The 21,139-nt window shown below is 33.8% G+C and overlaps 1 protein-coding gene across 4 annotated transcripts; it reads right to left on the reverse strand.

The window, feature by feature from the left end:
- Positions 1-2,871: 2,871 nt before the first annotated feature.
- On the reverse strand, positions 2,872-5,561 carry LOC112764213 (probable disease resistance protein At1g15890). 4 transcript variants are annotated; one of them, XM_025809763.3, is made up of 2 exons: positions 5,251-5,561; positions 2,872-5,030 (listed from the first exon to the last, which is right to left on the reverse strand). In XM_025809763.3, exon 2 carries the CDS (start codon positions 4,966-4,968, stop codon positions 3,085-3,087), a length of 1,884 nt encoding a protein of 627 aa, XP_025665548.1. In that variant the 5' UTR covers positions 4,969-5,030; positions 5,251-5,561; the 3' UTR covers positions 2,872-3,084. The 4 variants fall into 4 exon arrangements, with proteins under 4 accessions (XP_025665548.1, XP_025665547.1, XP_025665550.1 ...); XM_025809762.3 differs by having other exon boundaries at positions 5,246-5,547; XM_025809765.3 differs by having other exon boundaries at positions 2,872-5,033; positions 5,246-5,543.
- Positions 5,562-21,139: the final 15,578 nt, after the last annotated feature.

The following is a 21,139-nucleotide window of genomic DNA, read 5'->3' on the forward strand; positions in this document are numbered from 1 at the left end:
TGAAATTAAAACTACAAATAAATATATAATTTGAAATTAGTTTAAAATAAGACTTTTCAAAAGTTTTGGGCCTTACAATTTAGATCTTCTAAATTCTAATTTTTTTATTTTATAGGATAAAGTGAGATTTTTTACTATTAAATAATTTTTTTTTATATATTCTCTTAGTCCTATCTATAAAATAAATAGTAATAGATTATACTTTATTTTTTAAAGTTAAATTTAAAATTTAAAAAATTCAAATCTATGAAATAAATAATGAGAGATTATACTTTTATTCTAAAATAAAATTTAAAATAGTCACCCAAAAAAATAAAAAAAATTCAAAATTTAGAAGATGAAAACCATAACTCACTGTGCCTCTTCAACTTGCTCAGTATTAAGTAAATGAAGATTCCTCCGTTGATCTCTTTCACCAATTTCTTTAATTTGTTTATTTGTTTGGTTTTTTTTTTTTGTATTTTTTTGTGAAATTAACTAAATAACTTTGAGATCTGAACACAATTTTCTTCAATGGTATAATTCCTAATATACTTTGCAAAATTACAATGGCGAGCAAAGTTAAAACTTAAGAAGCGAGTTTGTTAAGGCGGTTATTAGCAAATAAAGTCAACTTTGATCAACTTTTAATCTTTCTTTTTTCTTTTTTTTTTGGAGTTGGTCAACTTCTATTCTGTATGCTTGGCCCAAATTGCCTTCCCCTCAGAAGTATTGCATAACATGCACTTCATTCCATATCAGCTTAAAAATTGTATGTAATGTATAATATAATTAATAAGTCATGAACTATATTAAGTGTACCTTTTAAATCGGTCACCAAAATTAACTACTAATATAAAATACATGTTAAAATATAACTACACATTGAAAATAAATTGAACAATATATATATTTATACATAAATATATTGGTGGTTAATTTTAGTAGCTACTTTTAGTGTACAAATAATATTTTTGTAATTCATTTCATTTGATATTCATAATTTTTTTATTTTGACAACTTTTATTTTCAATATTTTCTTTATGAAATTCTAAATAAAGGAAATGTAGAAAAAAAATACACAGGCAACCAAAAAATTCTTAAAATTTACAAATCTCATCCGTAATTAAGAGAAACAGAATAATAGAAATCTTAATTTTCCACTAATTTTATATACAGCATGTCAGCACATAATGCTTGCATCATGGAAAATGGTTATACTGGTTCCAAGTAGCGGAATTTGAAGAGAATTTTTGGAAGGATCAATGATTTTAACCCAATTATATTGGTTCACATAATGACATTTATATTTAAATTTTAACATAATTTTTAGCATAACTTCAAAAGTTGCAAGTTGTGATCAAATCTATACAAATGCAATAATACTAAATAGAATAAAATAAACAAATCTTAATTCCAATCCTACTAATTGCAACGTGACAATTGTAAAAGAAAAAGTATACAGAGGCAATGGTCTAAACGTACAATGTGTACAATGAAGTCTAATCGTACAATGTGTACAATAGAGGTTTAGGAAGTATTAGAGATATGACCATTAGTGTTACATTATCTTATCAGGTTACGCTTTTGGGATGAGTGATTTCATGACATGGTATTAGAGTTCTAGATCCGAAAAGTTTATTATCTGGTATCCGGGTAGTATAGGTGGTGTTCATTTTATTCATGGACTAAAGATTTAGCCCATTGTACACATTGTATACTTAAGCCATTGACTCCCTAGCAGTACTCATTATAAAATCATGTTGTTTTTAATTATTCTACAAGCGAGACCCTTGCTTTTCTTTTTCTTTAAAGGTGTTTTTTTTTTTTGGGTGACTTTAAAGGTGATGTTTACTTCTTTGAAAGTGATATTTGCAAATCTTTTTCTTTTACTACAAGTAATACCACGTAAAATTGAAGGGTTTTTTTTTTCTTTTGTCTAAGAGATTTAAAGGTTTTAACCAACTAGTAAATTAGCCAAAGCCAAAAACACAAAGGTTATTAGTCCAATTTGGACTGAGAAAAAGTAATAAGTGAATGGAAAATGTAGAAGTTGAACACTTGAACCTGATAATTGATTTAGTTATGTGAAATCTTAACTCATTGAATTAATCATACTATATATTGTAACACTACTAATTTTTTTTTTATAAAAATTAAGTATGATTCAAAATAAAGTGTGAAAAGAAAAACTGAAAACTAAAGCAGTCCAATGCCCAGACCAGTGATTTTGGCCTTTTGCTTCCATCTTGGAAGTTAAAATGTCTTATGCTTTGGAATCACCATAACATAACACTTGAAACAACCCCAAACCTCTATAGAAATTAAGGAGAAAAATAACAGTAAAGTATTTAAGGCATTATTTTTTACTTTCAAGCAAAATCACGTGTTTGCCAAATAGAGCCATGGACTTCATGGTGTATAATGGAAATGAACGTTCTATTTGGCAGAGTACCAGTTTTGAGCACACTTGCCATCAACATTTGGCCATGCACTCTACAACTACGGCCTTTGGTACCTCAGCTAACTCGTTTGGCCCTTCCAATATCACATTTGATTATTAAAATATGAGTTTAGAATATATGATTGGTAATAAATTATAACTTTAAAATAAAAACTAACTAATGACTTCCATAAAAACACATGAGCAGGAAATACAAAAGTTCAAAATTAAAAAAAAAATTAATATATCCAATAAATAAGAGATTGTAAAAAAATTATGAACAATTTAGTTTTTGTTTTCATGTTCAATATTTTTGTCTTTGTTATATTATAAAGAAAATAGAAAAATTTTAAAATAAATACAAAAATTAAATAATTTTCTAAATACACAATTACAAAGATAACATAAAAAAAAAAAAAAAATACATTCAATCAACGAAAGCGTACCAATTAACAGAAGACTTCAACAAAGTTTTATCATATAAATCCAAAGAGGCCATTGCGTTAGTGACCATACGTTTGGATGCAACAAAGTTTTACCATACGAGGAACCAAAGTATTCAAAATGAAAACTTAAGGTAACATAATGTCTTTCGAATAAACCAAAACCAAATAAACTCACCAAGTGGAAATGACGTGTGAAACAAGTCAAGGCTTAACCATTTACTCCATAACAATAGCAATTGCAGATTCAATCATCTCAGATTCTCTGCGGACAACTTCAGCCCTAACATCTGCAGCTTTGTTCTCGGTCACCTTGAGTCGTTCGCGTAGCTCAGAAGCTCCGTCCTCAACAACCCCAAGCCGGGCACGCAGCTTAGCAGCTTCGTCCTCTGCAGCTCCAAGCAGTGCACGCAGCTTAGCAGCTTCGTCTTTCAAATCCTTCTCTTTCTCCCGAAGTACTTCAATCCTGGTGATCTTAGTGGTAGAGAACACCTCTTTCACATAAGGACTTAACCATTCCAAATCAAATTTGAACTCGTTTAACTGCTTCCAGAGAATACGTAACTCATCTTCCAGATACACCCAATCCCTCTTCTCAACATTTTTCAACAGAAACAGCACCCGCCCTAAGCTATCAAAGGCGCTTTGTGTTACTATTTCAGAGTGGTTTTTCTGGCTATGAATCAGCTGGGGGTGGTTCTCACACGCTTTCTTGAGCAGAGGCAGGAATGATTTGTCCACCTGACACAGCCTTTTAAAATTCACCATTTTCCCTGATAGCTTAGGAACTGTAGCAACCTTTGGATAGGAATAGGACGACACATCTTGGAATTCAAGACCCTCTTCAGCAAATGTTGCATTGGTCGTTGATGAAGATGCCAGCTCATTTGCACTGCCATACAACAAGTGAAGAAGTCGATGTAATGCTACACGCCACTGGAAATCTTCCTGATTATATTGTGCAAACATGTAATCACAAACATTAACCATCTTGCTGGCAGGGATATCCTCATAAACCATCTTTCTAGCAATGTCACGCACCAGACTACTCATTATGATATGGTCTTTGCTTTTATCAGAAAGCATCAGCAAACTAGACTCAATGAGGTCATTGATGGCTGCTCTCACTTCATCTTTCCTCCAGCCTAGTCGGATTGCATATTGTGACAGCTCTTCAATGAGAACTTCATGTTCATGATCACGACCACTTGGAAACAAACCACATATTAAGAATATGGTTTTAGTTACTCTGGTGCTCAGTTCATGATAGCCTACTTCTATAATCTGGTGAATAAATTTAGATGTGTCAGCTTCACATTGCAAACTCTTCACTGGTAGCATCTGCATTGTTTTTAATACTTCCTTCCACTGGTCAACAGTTTTTCCTCTTAAAGTGGATCCAATCACTGAACTTGCAAGGGGTAAACCATGACAATGTTTCGCAACTTGTTTTGCTACTTCAACAATTGATTCAGGGGAGCCGTCACTAATGTCTGCATGCTTCCTCAAAAGATCGCAAGCTTCTCCTTCAGTTAATAAAGACAGGTTAATGCTTGGTTGGCATCCCATCCTATATACTGCTTCTTGAGTACTTGTAGTCATGAGGACTTTACAGCTCATACGCCTACCCATGGTTCTAAGCTGCAATCCATTACAACCATTAAAAATCCCTATCTTTTCCAGGTTGAGCCTGTCCAACACATCATCCAAAATTATAAGAACCAGTTCTTTACTTGTCATTGATTTTTTTCTCTGTCTTGCAGCTAGACCAGCTTCTTCTCCCAATCTGAGACTCAATTGGTCAGCTATCTCACCTTGTATCTTCATGAAACTTGGAGTAGATGTCACAGGAACGAATACAACAAGGTTGAAGATGTTCAACAGCTTGGCCTTTTCACCCACTTGTTTTGCTAAGGTTGTCTTTCCTGATCCACCCATGCCAGACAATGCAACCTGAGAGATCTTACAATCTTTTAGTGCTTCCAAAATTTGATCGAAAGTGCTTTCTCTGGACTGGAACTGCATCAAATATCCAGAATCATAATCATCTGTGACAGAAATACCCTCTTCCATCTTGATAATTCGCTCTCCTTCATGAACCATGTTGTAGCTCAGAAAACAGACGGGTAAGTATTATCTTTTGTACTCCGGAATAGTCTTCCTTCCTGCTGGAACAGTTCAATGTTTACATTACATGCAGAAGCTAAATAACACTAAACATAGAAGCTAACTGAAAAATCACATTAGTAATAATCAGAGCTTTCTTCCTAGGCAAACATATAGAAAGTGAATTAGCACAGTATCTCATACAGTCATACCTAGAATTCGTAAACATAGAAAAAATCCATAAATGGAGTCAAATTATGAAACCATAGCTCACCTTACTTTTTCTCAAATTCCAGGGTAATTAGTAGTGTATGAGATTCCCGCTTGTGATGTCTTCCCGCTTGCTAATCACAAAAGATTTGATTTTCTACTCTATTGAAATCAACTAGAAGAAGAAGATGAAGATGAAATTCAGTAATTCGGATCGACCCGGAACACAGAAGATAACGCTGTTTTGAGATAGGACAGGGCGTTAAGAGCAACTCCAATGGTAGTAAAGAGAGGCTCTATTCTGACACATGGGAAAAAAAAAGACTCAGTGTACGAAAAAGTGAGGAAAGTTCCTTAGGGCCTTTCAATAAAAAATTTTTTAAAAATATATATATATTACATTACATTATATATATATGTTTATATTAAGTAATTTTGTAATTTCACATATAGCAATTTATTAAATAATTAAATTATAATTAATTTATTAATAATTATAATAATTAATTATATTAAATAATTATATTTTTATTTAATTAATAATTTATATTAATTATTTATATTAGTTATTTAAATTATAATTAATATAAATAATTATAAAAAATAAATATTAAATATTATTTATATTTTTATATTAAATTATAACTAATTAAATTTATCTACATAAAAAATTAAATTAAATTTTTACATATTACAAAATAATTTTTGGTTTGATTATTTATTTTTATTTATAAAATTTAAAATGCTAACTACATTACAAAATTAGATGTTACAATACTAGCGGCTAAATAATTGTTGTACTATTATTATATATGAAATTATTAATTATTTTTTTGAATCTTAATATTTTTAATAGTGAATTATTTTTGAATTTATAAATTTTAATAATATTATTGTAAACAAAATAACAACTACATTAATTTTAGAGTAATACCCCAAATAGGTCCCCAAGAAATTTACTATCGGACAGTTTTGTCCCCCACAAAATTTAACTAAGATTTCGACCCTGAGGTTCTCAGATATCCCCCAAATACGTTCCCAAAACTGTTTGATCCGGTTAAAGTGATGACGTGTCAGGTTAACTGTGACATGTCACCTTTAGGACATTTTGGTCCCCATCCACGCTGGACAAAATGACGTCGTATTGGAACCAGGGGCAAAACGACGTCGTTTCGGGGAGGACAAATTCGTCCCCACTTAGACAGAAAATGCAAACGGCGCCGTTTTCATGTGGGGGACCTATTTGTCTCATAATAGTATCTTAGGGGACCTATTTGACCTATAATTCGTGATGTTAAAAGAAGCTATATTTACTTCAACGCAAACCTTAAAAACACATTGACATTGGTCTGTTCATTTATCAAAATGGTAACATAAACTTGAGAACCCAAACATGTTAACGACACAAATATTTGGCTTCAATAGCAACACAAACCAAATCAAGTCAAAAGAAGGTTTATTTTCTTCAACATAAACTAAACGAAACCATTATAAACAACATAATGTCTTCTTCCTCCAACATAACAAAAGGTGGTAACATAACTAAGACAACAACTTTCACATTAATTTTTAGAAGCATCATTTCTTGAAAGACTGGTTCAACCCTCGTGTTGGAATGAATTTGAACAACTTAGATATTGTGCCACTGGTTGCAGCTGATATTGTCTCAGCACTAACACTCCCCGAATTCACGGCCCTAATTACTGTCTCTTTTGGACGTCTAAAAGAAAGCTGAGCTTGGAATAAACAGTATTGTTATCACCATGTTTCAGCAATACTGAAATTTTGTGTGAAACATGGTGATAACAATACTTTTTATTCTAATCTCAGCTTTCTTTTAGACGTCCAAAGGAGACAGTAATTAGGGCCGTGAATTCGGGGAGTGTTAGTGTTGAGACAATATCAGCTGTAACCAGTGGCACAGTATCTAAGTTGTTCAAATTCATTCCAACACGAGGGTTGAACCAGTCTTTCAAGAAATAATGCTTCTAAGAATTAGTGTGAAAGTTGTTGTCTTAGTTATGTTACCACCTTTTGTTATGTTGGAGGAAGAAGACATTATGTTGTTTATAATGGTTTTGTTTAGTTTATGTTGAAGAAAATAAACCTTCTTTTGACTTGATTTGGTTTGTGTTGCTATTGAAGTAAAATATTTGTGTGGTTAACATGTTTGGGTTCTCAAGTTTATGTTACCATTTTGATAAATGAACAGACCAATGTCAATGTGTTTTTAAGGTTTGCGTTGAAGTAAATATAGCTTCTTTTAACATCACAAATTATAGGTCAAATAGGTCCCCTAAGATACTATTATGAGACAAATAGGTCCCCCACATGAAAACGGCGCCGTTTGCATTCTCTGTCTAAGTGGGGACGAATTTGTCCTCCCCGAAACGACGTCGTTTTGCCCCTGGTTCCAATACGACGTCGTTTTGTCCAGCGTGGATGGGGACCAAAATGTCCTAAAGGTGACATGTCACAGTTAACCTGACACGTCATCACTTTAACCGGATCAAACGGTTTTGGGGACGTATCTGGGGGATATCTGAGAACCTCAGGGTCGAAATCTTAGTTAAATTTTGTGGGGGACAAAACTGTCGGATAATAAATTTCTTGGGGACCTATTTGGGGTATTACTCTTAATTTTAATTGCTTTAATTAATTAATTAAGTGTGACCACAATAAGGACTAAAGTTAGTTTCTCCTAATAGAAAAGAGAGAGATGCTTTGAATTCCTATTTATTGTTTGAGAAAAGCTCTGCATACAAGTCATTAGGGCTTGTATGCTTTACAAGTTAATTGTTTGACGTCGGCCAGTCTTTTTAAGTTATTATATTAGCTATCCATAAGACCTCGTCAGGTTCTTTTTTTGGATTGCTTTCGATAACTTCTTACATTATTCTGTGTTCATCTTTGCCGATTTGTAGAAAATGGTTGGCATCTCGAATTCGTCCTTTGGGTGAATCGCGTTTTCACCTTTATCGGACGATTTATCTTTATCGTGGTCGTGCAGCGAAATTGTTTTTCACTTTTTGTCGACCTGTAGCTTTATAATCGGACGATGAATACTTCAGACTAATGCGTCTTGAAATCTTTGTAGAATACCTAAATAAATTTTATTCCAAGAAAAAATGCAAATATGTACATGTGGGGATTTCTTATCCTCTTTAAATTGGGTATGGTCTAGGTCTCGACCTGGTGCCTCATTAAAAAACCTTTTCAGGAAAAAGAGTGCATCCGCTGGTGAGTTCTTCCCTCTGAAGAGGTCGGTCGCTTTATCTCCAATCGTCCCAGGTCGGATAGCTCGACTCAGAGTATGAACAAATACTAAAATAAAATAATATTATTTAGTCTTATATTCAGTATAATAAGTTAGAATCAATTCAACCTTTAATTTACTGATTTTATACTAAAATTAAGAAATTAATATAGTGTCCAAAAATAAATTTTAAGTAAAATGATAAAAACGGTAAATATGAAATATCACTTTGAGAATTTAGTTGGCACTCACCATTCAATCTGTTCGGTAGGTCGGCTACCGGACGGTTCGGGTCAGGATTCGGAGTGATGGAGGGGCTCGTCTGGTCACTGTCGTACGGTCCAAGAGGTGCGAGGTCCCGAGTACTTTGTGTGGAGAAAGGGGGGGTGCCACCTGCAAAGACACTCCGACGCTCTTGTCAGACAATGTGCAGGCGGAAAGAGGGGTGATGTGAAAAATGTGACGTACCTCGGGGGAAGAGCCAATCTTCCCCTTATATACATGTCAGCAGTGGGCTCCCCTGGAGGGCAGGCCCATATTCTCAAGGACGGTGTCCCATAGCTGCGGATGAGCCGTACGGGATGCGTGTCCGGGTCGGTTAGAGGGTGCGCAACCGGGCCGGGTGGAGCTCGGGTCGGGTTGACCCGCGAGAGTCCTGGGCCGGGCCGTAACAGTGCCCCCGACGCGCCAGTGAGGGTCGTGAGGGCGATCGGTGGCGCGTGATGTCCTTGTTTGTGCGTTGTCGTTGAGTCGGCTGACCGTAAGAGAGGCGCGTCTTTCGTGCGCGTGCCCCTTGGTCTGCTGAGGCGTTCGTTCGTCGCTTCGTTTTTCGTGCTGAGCATTAAATGCTCATAATGGTTTGAAAAAACCCCGCGCGTAAAGACCGTTTTGCCCCTGCTTTCTTTCGCGCTTCTCGTGGGGGTTTTTAAACAGTTTTCTTTCTCTTTTCCTTCTACCCTCGCCATTTTCACTTTCCTCTCTCCCTGATATCCAAAATTTCCTGTTCGAGCCCTCTCGTGCCTTCTTTTTCCTCCCAAGTTTCTGCAATCGATTCAGGTAATTTTTGCTCCCTCTTCTCTTGTGTTTATGCCATTTTTACCGCTGCGCAGTTGTTGTTTGTGATGGTTGTATGCTTGGTTTACTTTTAGCCGAATGGCCTTCCACTGGTGGGGTAGATGAATTAAGGGAGGGGTACCATTCCTGGGTAGGTTTTAGGTGATTTGCACGATAGGCGTAGTTTTTAACTTTTCTTGGCCATGATCTGAGTTTGAAAAGGCGTAGTTTCTGGGTTTCTATGGACTCCCGACCTCATAGTCTAACGGAGTGGTACCCCGATGTAGGTATGCCTCGCATCGTTTCCCGGTCTTCAGGAACTGGCGTGGCCTACGACCCGTACGCCTGGGTGACCGATGATATAAGGAGCTCACCCAACCAAATGGACTTGGAGGAGTTGACCGAGTTCCGGTAAGCCGGCTACTTGTGTGGGGGGACTGACGAGGAGGCCAACTACGAGGCCATTGTCCCTGCCCCCCATGAGCGTATTTATGAGCTCAACTTTCACTCCCCTCGTGTCCCCGATTGGATCTGGTTTTACAAGTCCATGTTCACACAAGTTGGCGTTCGGATACCGTTCTCCGACTTTCAAATGGCGCTGCTGAACCGGATATTCGTCCCCCCGTCTCAGCTTCATCCGAACAGCTGGGCTTCGATCCGCTGCTTCGAAATGGTTTGCGAGCACCTGGAGCTGCCGGTGTCGGTGGACGTTTTCCTCTTCTATTTCAACCTTACCAACCCTTCCAAACAGGGGAAGGCGAGAAAAGGGTGGCAGAATCTGAGTTTTAGAGGAGATGTTGCCGAAATTTTATAAAACCAGAAGCTTCATTTGAAAAAGTTGTTTTAAAAGGTTTAATTTTAAGTATTATATGATTTGAGATTACTTCATTTATCAAAGAAAAAGTTATGTTTTGGATTGAGAATTGTTAGTAAAACAGAATGAAAAGAAGGATGATGAGGATTTCTTTGAAATATGGGTTTTGAATGAATTTAGAAATGAGAATTGGATTGATGAACGATTATGATGTTGAAAATGTTGAGAATGTTGAGAATGTTGAGATATGAACTTTGAAATTATTCACATGGCTTATAAATTTGAATTATCTGAGATACGAGGTTCCCTGGATAAAGTACCATGGCTTGCCACCACGTGTACCAGGTTGAAAACTCGATACTCTGTTGACCCTACGATGTAAGTGTGACCGGACACTATATAAATTCCCGGGAATGTTACCCCCATTGAGCAATATTGATTATTTGAGAAAAAGCTATGCATAGACTCTTTGGGATGCACGTCGGGGGACAGTCTAAGTACAATTCAGACTTGTCGGGTTGGCTGGATAACCGACAGATGAGCCTCATCAGCCATAGAACAGGCATGCATCATATGCATTTGTATGCTTTGCTTGGGTTTGAACTTGTTTTGGTTTGCCTAATTGCTAAATTGTTCCTAACTGCTACTTGAACTATTTGCTGTAACTGCTTTCTACTTGTGTTTTACTTGTTTGTCTTGCTTGTGTTTGTCCTGGCGTGTTACATTTAAGAATGGACTTTGGTGCTGAATTAATGATTGTGTGGTTTGATTGCGTGGTTGGATTCTGACTGAGATTTGCTTATGAGAAAAGAAAGACCTTGGATTTCTAAAAATATTGAACGTTGTTTCTTTGAAAAGGTTTTGAACGATTAGCTATTGGATTTTTAAAAGGATTCATAAGGCAATGATAATCACTGAATTTGAAAGCAGTTTTCTTATTGAAATATCTTCTTATGACAACTTTGAAACTCCGTGGTGAGAACGTGTGGTTAGGTTCTCACCCCCTACAGCTTTATCTTTTCAGGAACCGGATGAAGAAGCATTAGGAAGAGTTATACTGCGTTTGGTTTATAAGTTATTGTATTAATTAGATTATTTTCTTCCCTCGTCTTTTTTATTACAAGTTTGTAAGAGGGATAGGAATTGTATGTTTTATATGTATATCATATTATGAGTTATTATGTAAGGAGTCTTGTATATGAATCTATGCCTGTTTGTATTTTTCTTAAGATAAAGTGTTTATTTCCGGTTTTCAAAGAAATAAGTGATACAGTGTCGAGTCACAGGCTCCTATTTTAATATTTAGTATGTAATATAGTCGTAATATTTCTTGCTATCAGAGTAGCGCAGCTGAAAACATGACTTCTGATAGTAAGGATGTTACATAAATTCTTATTATATAGGTGAGATAAAAAAAATATATGAGAAAGAAACTATTTAAAAATGAGAGATTATATTTTATTCTCTAAAATAAAAATTTAAAATTTAAAATATCCAAATTCATGGTTTCACATAACAAGCTAACATTTATGTCTTCAATTGATTAATTGACTTCCAAATTAGCATACAAAATATAGCCAAATATCACATCAAACAAACATATCTATAAAACCTTGATTATAATAAATATATTCATTATATATATACCAACATTCATTATTATTAAATAATTAAAAAATATTTTTAATATCTAAACCTATGTATTTACAATGTCAATAATTAATGACTTAACATAACTAAATAATTATATATATACCTAGAAATTTTTACAAGTATCTACATTACTCTCTAGTATCTCTATAACATTACATAAAAAAATTACTAACATTAATTATTTATTATTAATTTTACCAACATTAAATTAATTAATTACTAAGATTAATTACCAAAACTCTAACACTAATTTTATTACTAAGATCACTTAATTTTTTCAAAGTAATTAATTAATTAACTAATTTACACTAACGTATAAATTCTTTTAAACTTCCACTAAAGTTAGGATAATCAATTGTAACATTAATTTTAAAATGTAACTAAACAAATTTTTAAATATAATTAAAAATAACATAATTATATATTATATAATCAAATATTATAATGCTAATTACAACTGTCATTTTAATGGTTATAAATAAAGAACAATATAAATATATGTACATCTAAATTTATATTTTTAATTTTTTTTGTAATAAGATATTACAACACTAATTATAACGGTGACTTTAATCGTCATAAATAACAATTTCTATTTTTATGTTATACTATAGAATTTTTATTGTATTTTTATCTTCTCATAATAACCTATCTTTATATAATATTATAGGTTTTTTTAACTTTAATTTTTTATATTCTGTTATCCTTTATTTTTATGTAGGTTACACCGTTACACTATTGTTTTCAATGTTAACGTTAATTTTTTTTAAATAAGTAGTATGATTTTGGTCCCTAACGTAGATGTTGAAAATCAATTTTGTCTCTAGCCTTTTTTTTGCTCCAAAATGGTCCCCAAGATTTCAATTTGTTTTAAAATCGTCATTCGGACGAAAATACCCTTCCCCCTTCGCCCCAAAATCAACCAAAATCAACCACCATCACCACCACTACCACCAAAACAGAAGTCTACGCCCAACCAGAACCCACCACCACCACCACCACCACCAATATCATCATGGTCATCATCATCATCAGAACTTTTCCCAAAATCAACCAAAATCAATCAGAAGTCCAAGCTGAACAAGAACCCATCACCACCACCACCATTATCATCATGGTCATCATCATCATCAGAAGAAGAAGAAGAACAACAAAACTCAAAACAGAACCCACCACCATTCCCACCTCAGAAAATCAGAAATCAAAAATTCAGAACAATCAAAACTCAGAACCATCAACAAAATTCAAAACTAAAATTCTTCCTCTTTTATTCTTGTTCTGCTTCTTCATCTTCTTTTAAAGAAATTCAAGCAACATGCACTTTAAAAAATAATCAACAAATTCAGCAACAACAATATTCCAAATTCAAGTCAAATCACAAAAAATTAAATTATAGATATTCCACAACGGTGAGGGCGAGGAGGAGGAGCAGTGGTGGATCACAGGCGGCAGAGCGGCGGTGCGGCGGTATGACGGTGCGGCAGTTCCCCCCACCCCCAACCCCTCCTTTCTCACGCTCCACTCCCCTTCTTTTTCTCCCCCGATTCTCTATATCCCTTTCTTTCTTTCCTTTCTTTTTTATTTATTTTATATTTATTTTTTTTATAATTTTTTAATGAGGAATAGTTCGGTAATAAAAAAATAAAATTGGTAAAAAGGACAATTTTAAAACAAACTGAAATATTAGGGACCATTTTATAGCGAAAAAAAGGCTGGGGACGAAATCGATTTTTCGCCTCTACGTTAGGGACCAAAATCATACTTATCCCTTTTAATAAGTATAAATTTAATTAAAAACTAATTTCTTCTCTTCTCCTTTCATACTCAGCACTCATTCTTATATTTACTATATAAATCAACATTCAATTCACAAAATTTTTTTATCTCCTTTCACATAATCTCATACTTCTTTCTCTTTCTCCCTCTCCCTCTCAATTATTGCTAATTTTTTGCACAACTAGAATTTGGTTGATAACTATAGTTTTTATTTATTTTATTTTTTTAATTTAGTAAACGTATGTATAAGGTAATTGTGTGACTGTATTCATTAGTTTTTTTTATTTCTTTGTGTAATTATATTCATAAGTTATATAATGTGTTTGTCGTCTATATATCACTTCTTTTTTCTTTTAACAATTTATATTTTTTTAATATCATTTAGTTGTAACAATATTATTAAAAATACATATTATCATGATTTATGAAAAATAAAATTAAAAAATTAAATATCATTGTTTATTATCAAAACTTTAATAATATTCATATTTGTATTTTATCTAATAGTTTTATCACTATACCATAGTATTTAAATATAATCTAAAAAAAAATAAAAAAAATAACTATTTAAAAAAAATAATGATATAAAATCAGATGAATAAACTTCAATTGAATATTTTTATTACTTATAATCTAATTTATGTATAATTTTTTATAATTATTAAATTTTAAATTATCATCTATCAGTAACCATTATAAAATTTAAATTAATAGTTATATGCTACTAGACAAAATTTTAAACTTTTTAATCAATTAAATTTAATTCATATTATTATTCAATTAAATTACAAATAACGATTAAGCATAATTATTATCTATATGAAAATGGTATATTTTTTCTTTGTATATCCATTTTGTTGAATAATATTATTATTAAATTATATATAAATTTTTAAATTAAATGAATATATTTTAAAGGAAAAGTATTGGATACCAAGAATCAATTTGTTAACTTTTGATAACTCAAATTTTTTTTTCAAAGATAGGAGATTTAAAATCACAACCTCTTAATTGAATATAGGGAGATTATGCCATTTGAGCTATAACTCATTGGCTTTGATAACTCAATTAATAATTAATAATTTTAAATTATTTTAATAAATTTAAATTTCAAAAAATAACATTAATAAAAAATTTAAATAACAAAGATTGTGTTGAGTAACCACCCGCAAGGTCATTGTGATATCCATCCCCTCTTAAGGTGTTGTTATCATTGTGGTACTTGTGTCGTCGTCATATCACCTAATAGACCTCCATTAACAAACACTTCTAATACAAAAAAAAACTTTTATAACTATAAAAGACACAGACACACTCGAAAAAAACACCTACAAAATAGATGCCTTAAAAAATAATTAGCAGATTCTATGTTGATTACCTAATCAAATTATATTTTAAAATATTTTTTACAAATTAACTCTTAAGTTTAACATTAATTTACATATTATCTAATATATCTCTAAGTAGTATTAGCATTTTAAATGTACACTATATAATATAATTAATTTAGTTCTTCATACATCACGCGCGAGTCTTAATCTATTGATAATTATTCAATATTAATAAAAATAATTATTTTCACAATTATTAAATGTAAAATAAACATATAAAATAATTTATATTATCAGTAATGTAAAACTAAATATTAAAAAACAAAGAAAAGGGGAAAGCATTACCATGAAAAAGGAGTATATTTTGTTAAGAAACCTTGTATAATTTCATGCATTGCATGGCGAAGACAGTGTTTGGTGACCTAAAAGCTACAACAGAAAGCAACATGCCAATCATGTCGGCGCCCGCACTCTTGTCCACCGTTAGCGCCGCCACGGCCATTGTCACAACCTTGTTGTTAATCTGCAAGTCTCGTCTCATGCACGAAAAGAACCTCACAACACACCATCGCCAACAACCCAAACGCAATCCCGAACAACCCAAACGCGATCCACACGGCAAGATGCTATTCGTTTCCCAAATCGGAACTTCAAAAGCCCTAGCGACGCGCCTCTGCGATTTGTTAGAGTCGAAAGGCATCGTTTTGGAGCTCGTAGATGCCCGGAATTAAGAGCCCAAAGCCCTACCCAAGGAGAACCTCGTCGTCCTCGTTGCTTCAACTTCGGAAGTTTGGAACCTACCTCCCGCACGGAATTTCTTCCCCAGTCACGACCTACCTTGGGGAGCAAGGTTCTTCGTCGATTGGATCGAGGAAAAAGCGAACGCCTTTAAGGTTAGAGCGTTTGTTGTGAATGCTTGCAGTTTCAGTGCCTTTGTGGTGGGCAGAGAGGTTAATGAAGGTGGCAAGAATTTGATGGCTAAGGCCGCCAATGAGATTAGGGGTTTGGGGCACACTGCTGAATCGAATGCGGATTTTGACAGCTGGTGGGGAAGTGTTGTTGCGGTTTTGCAAGGTGCTGTTTTGGGAGATGCTGCTGATGGCATATGCGGGGAATCTGAACCTGAGGTCCGTTTCTGCATCCTCTTATCCTTATATAACTATGGCGTTTCTATTTATTATCATCACACTGCAGAGCTCTCTATTTAATAGTTAATTGTTTCCCTAATTCCAGGATGTTGGTTCTTCTGATCTAAACCTATCCATGACACATCGTTTATATATGTTGGTGATAAATAAGGATTATGTAACAAAGCAAACCGACCCTTATGTGAGGTTCTCTAGTACCACCAGGTACAGGATGTTAACTATCACTGACGACAACTTTATGAAGAATGGCACTGTTGAACTTGAACAAGTATGTCATTTACCTGCCCAATGGCCTCTTAGAGATGATCTATTGATCGACAACGATGTGTTACCAAATTTTCAAGGATTTTGTTCCGTTGGTCGCTGCTTTTTCTTTACTGGTGATGTATGGGATGGTCTTATAACACATCCGAACGTGGGTTATTACGATTGTTACTACTCAAAGCTGTGGTGCCTTAAGTATGAGGATCCTACTTGGGTTTGGAGTCTATGTGGAACCATGTTCTGCTCCCGATTAAGTCCCTTAGTAGTCCCATACGATGGCAAATTGTGCATGTTTTGGGGTGACTATCAAATTGCAAATTGGGTTGAGATCTATAGCCTAAAATCAGGTCTATGGGAAAAAAAGGGAAGTGCCCTGTAGTGATCTCTTCTCAGATCACCCGTTGGCTAGCTCGTACTTTCTGTGGGAGGACAGCAAGAAGACCCTCATTGTATTGTATTCTTTTGATGATAATCATCAGTTGCTCATCTCATATGACGTCAAAGCTAACAGATGGGAAGAAGTTGAGTGCAATTTTCCGCCAGTTCCTAAATATTGTCCTAGAAAATTAGTTCGTTTGGGATGTAGCCATTATCTTCTGATTGTAGACTTCGCTCCAACGTGGTATATTTATGACTTGTCTGAGAAGCAGGTTGTGGCAAAAGTTCCCGTGGATGGTTTGGAGGAGGACCGTGTGCGGGTATCAAATATTTTTTGTTGCGACCACAGTAGCAAAGAAAGTTTGATCTATATATTCACGGAACACGAGGAAGAGGAAGAATTTCCTCAGTTTGTTCCTTATGCCAGAGTTAGGCTCCAACTCCAAACCTTTTCTGCCAAGATTGAATCCAAGGGTTATCTTAGACTTGGTCCTTATTACATATACCGTATGTGAGTATGCGCTTCTCTTTAAACTTGTTTCACCCTATCCATTGATTGAGCTTTGATATTTACTTGTTTAACTCGGTGGACAGATTTGCTGCTGGAGATGAAGGCAATAAAGAGAAGAGTGTAGTTTAGTATACGGGTGTGGTGTATATTAGGAATTAGAATTGGAGCATGAATGACAAAGTAGCCAAAGAAAGAAGTGATGGATAGCAAAGTGATATGAAAGCTGTAGCCACCTTGAATCCAACTTTGTTGCCAAGACATGAATGCCAAACAAGTATACAAATATTTTGTAAGCTATGTATTTACCTCTTTGGCCCTGAAACACACGACTCAACATCTTCCAAGTCTAAGTGCAATTCAGATGTATATACTCTTTTATCACCTTCCTGGAAAGCAAGCAATGATTTTGCTAGATTTATTAATTAGAGTTTATATCTTATTTAATATAAAAATACCATAATAATTATGTTCAAATAAAATTATTTATATATTTTTATTATATGAAAAAAGTTAATACTATATTATTGTGAGATAAATTTAGAGTAATGTTACATGTATACTAAAATTAGTCGCTAAAATCAGCTATTAGTATAAAATATATGTTGAAATACAAATATACATTGAAAATAAATTAAATCACACATGTATTTATTTACAAATATATTGGTGGCTAATTTTAGTGGATGATATTAGAGTATAAATAGCATTTTTGATAAATTTATGCCATATAATTATTTTTTATAAAAAATATTAAGATGTCATCAGAATTTATTATTTTTAGCCATCAATTAGTTATCAATATTTAAAAATTTAGGATAAAATATGTTGTTAAATTATTAAATTAAAGGAACTAAACTAAAAAAATTAAATTGATGGGACCAAAAATAATAAATTCGGATAATTCCTAACCTTTTTTTTATTGTGTCATGTCAACTATTTTGAATAGGTGACAATTACTAAAAAAAAATTTTTACCATTAGATCAGGTCACTCATTTTAAATAGATGACATTCATTAAAAAAATCTCTTGTATTATAATTTTATTTTTTATAAAAATTATTTTATTAATTAATAACCTTAATTAATTGAATTTACTACGAATCATTAAATATTTTAATTATGAAGTAATGGTTAAATATAATTAACATCTATATTAAAATAATAACAATAATTTTCAGTTATAAATATTCAAATTGCATATTATTATGATCTATTTATGTATATAATCAACAATACTCATTATTATTACAGTATCACTTCATCCATTTCATAATTTCTTATATGAATTGTCAAGAATTTCTTCAACAACTTTTAATTGTACAAGATCAAAATTACAACATATATAAACGATATTCTGTTTCTCTTAATTAGCGATGAGATTTGCAAATTTTTAAGATATTTTTGGTTGGCTGTGCTTTTTTTTTTATCTACATTTCATTTATTTAGAATTTTATAAAAAAATATTAAAAATAAAAGTTAAAAAATTAAAAATACTTTTTTTTTCCAAAGATAATAGGTTATATTTCATTAATAATTAAAAAATGAAATACAAAGATGTCCAAAAGCAGAACAACATAATAAAAGGTGGGAATTTTTCAAAAACACTACATACACTGAAAGTATTCATCCAACGGTGCGTGGTCGAAAAACGAAGAAAAATCTTAAAGAAGAAATAATGATAAATCAAATTGAATGCAACTAAGAGCTTGCCTTATGGAGATGACGACCTAAACTGGGAGTTCTTTGGATTTCAAGAAACAACTTGACAGAGCTTGCTAGAATGGCAGACGTCATAGAAGTAGAACCTTCAAAAATCAACTGGTTGCGAGCTTTCCAGCAGTTCCAGCAAATGATGGCAAACAATTGAGGATTACGGTCAGCATTCTTCAACGGGTTAAGTATCTCTGTTGATGCAGTCCACCATGTCCAAAAGTCGTTAGAACTCTGAGGGGGAAGACAGTCACGAAGATAACTCTGAGACCATACGTCTTTAATTCTAGAGCAATCGATTAAACAATGAGTGACTGTTTCCGTTGCTTCATGACAGTAAGGGCATATTGGTGATATAGATGGGATGCGGTGATGAATCTGAGCAAGCACCAGAAGTCGGCCATGGAGAGCTTTCCAGATAAATAGCTTAATTTTGTGAGGCAAGTTCAACTTCCATAGATCAATCCACGGCTTTTTCTGCTGCATATAATTAGGGCAAAGCTCCAGAGGCGGATGGTAAAATAAATAGCCAATTCTGTAACCTGAAACTGTATCATATTGCTTGGATTTGTTCAAATCCCATTGCAATTTGTCCCTACTCTACTGAATTTTAACTGACAAAATCCTGTTTGCAACGTCTTGGGGAAATAATTCTTGAATGAGATTCTGATTCCAATTTCTATCTTCAGTAATTAGATCTTTAACTCTTGGAACTAACTCAGAAATAGCTTGTCTATTTGGCATGTCAGAAATCATTAAAGGATACGGAGGAGGCAGCCAAGGATCCTCAAAGGTTTGGATATTCTCACAAGTACCCACAGCCCAATTAAGACCTTTTTCAACAATCTTTCGGCCTTCCAGTATGCTCCTCCATCCCCAAGAAGGTAAGACTCCAATTTCTGCCATTATAGCATTACCATTGCTAAAGTATTTACCTCTTAAGATTTTGGATAATAAGGAAGTAGGCTGTGTTACAAGTTGCCAAAACTGTTTGCCTAAAAGCGCCAAATTTTGGATTCTGAGATCTTTAAATCCAAGGCCTCCTTCTTTTCGTGGGCGAGTCATAGTGTCCCAGCTAATCCAAGCCATCCTCCTTTCAGAACCTTTTTGTCCTCACCAGAACTGAGAAAGTAGAGAGTGAATTTCCGAAATTAAACCATCAGGCAACTTGAAGCAAGACAATGTATAAATAGGAATAGCTTCTCCCACTGCCTTAAGCAATACGTGTCTACCACCTGACGAAAGAAGATTGCGCTTCCACCCTTGGATTCTTTTCTGAACCATTTCTTTGATCATACTAAAAGAAGCCTTTTTCGATTTAGAGACTGTAGAAGGCAAACCAAGGTATTTATCCTGAGCTCCAATATGATTAATATTCATAGAGTTAGCCAGTAGTGTACGAGTAGTGGATGGAGTGTTGTGGCTAAAGAATACAGCAGATTTATTAAGATTTACCCTCTGGCCACTGATGCTTTCATAAGAATTCAATAAATGCAGGATATTTGAACATGCTTCAGGATTAGCCTTACAGAATAAAATGGAATCATCAGCAAACAGGAGGTGGTTGACCTTGGGACATCACCTATGTATCTGAAGATCCTGAATTAGTCTATTTTGTTCTGCCTTGTGTAGAAAGAAGGAGAGACTTTCTGCACAAAAAAGAAAAAGATAGGGGGATAGAGGATCTCCTTGTCAAATACCTCTATTTGGTTTGAAGAAACCATAAGGTTGTCCTTCCACAATAACAGAATAAGAAACAGTTGTCACTAATTCTCGAATCCACATGATCCATCGGGAGTCAAAACCAAACTTCTCCAATATAAACCAAAGAAAGTGTCATTCCACCCTATCATATGCCTTACTCATATCTAATTTTAGCGCCATTTCATTTTCGAGACCCCTTTTTTGTTCTTCAAGTAATGCATACACTCGTGAGCAATTAGGATATTATCAGAGATTAATCTGCCTTTAATAAAAGCACTTTGCGTAGGGCTAATTAGTCTATTCATCATACCCTGAAGCCTATGTACAAATACTTTGGAGATAATCTTGTAAAAGACTGAAG

This window comes from Arachis hypogaea, chromosome 17 (assembly GCF_003086295.3).
Source record: "Arachis hypogaea cultivar Tifrunner chromosome 17, arahy.Tifrunner.gnm2.J5K5, whole genome shotgun sequence".
In the NCBI taxonomy this organism is placed as follows: domain Eukaryota; kingdom Viridiplantae; phylum Streptophyta; class Magnoliopsida; order Fabales; family Fabaceae; genus Arachis; species Arachis hypogaea.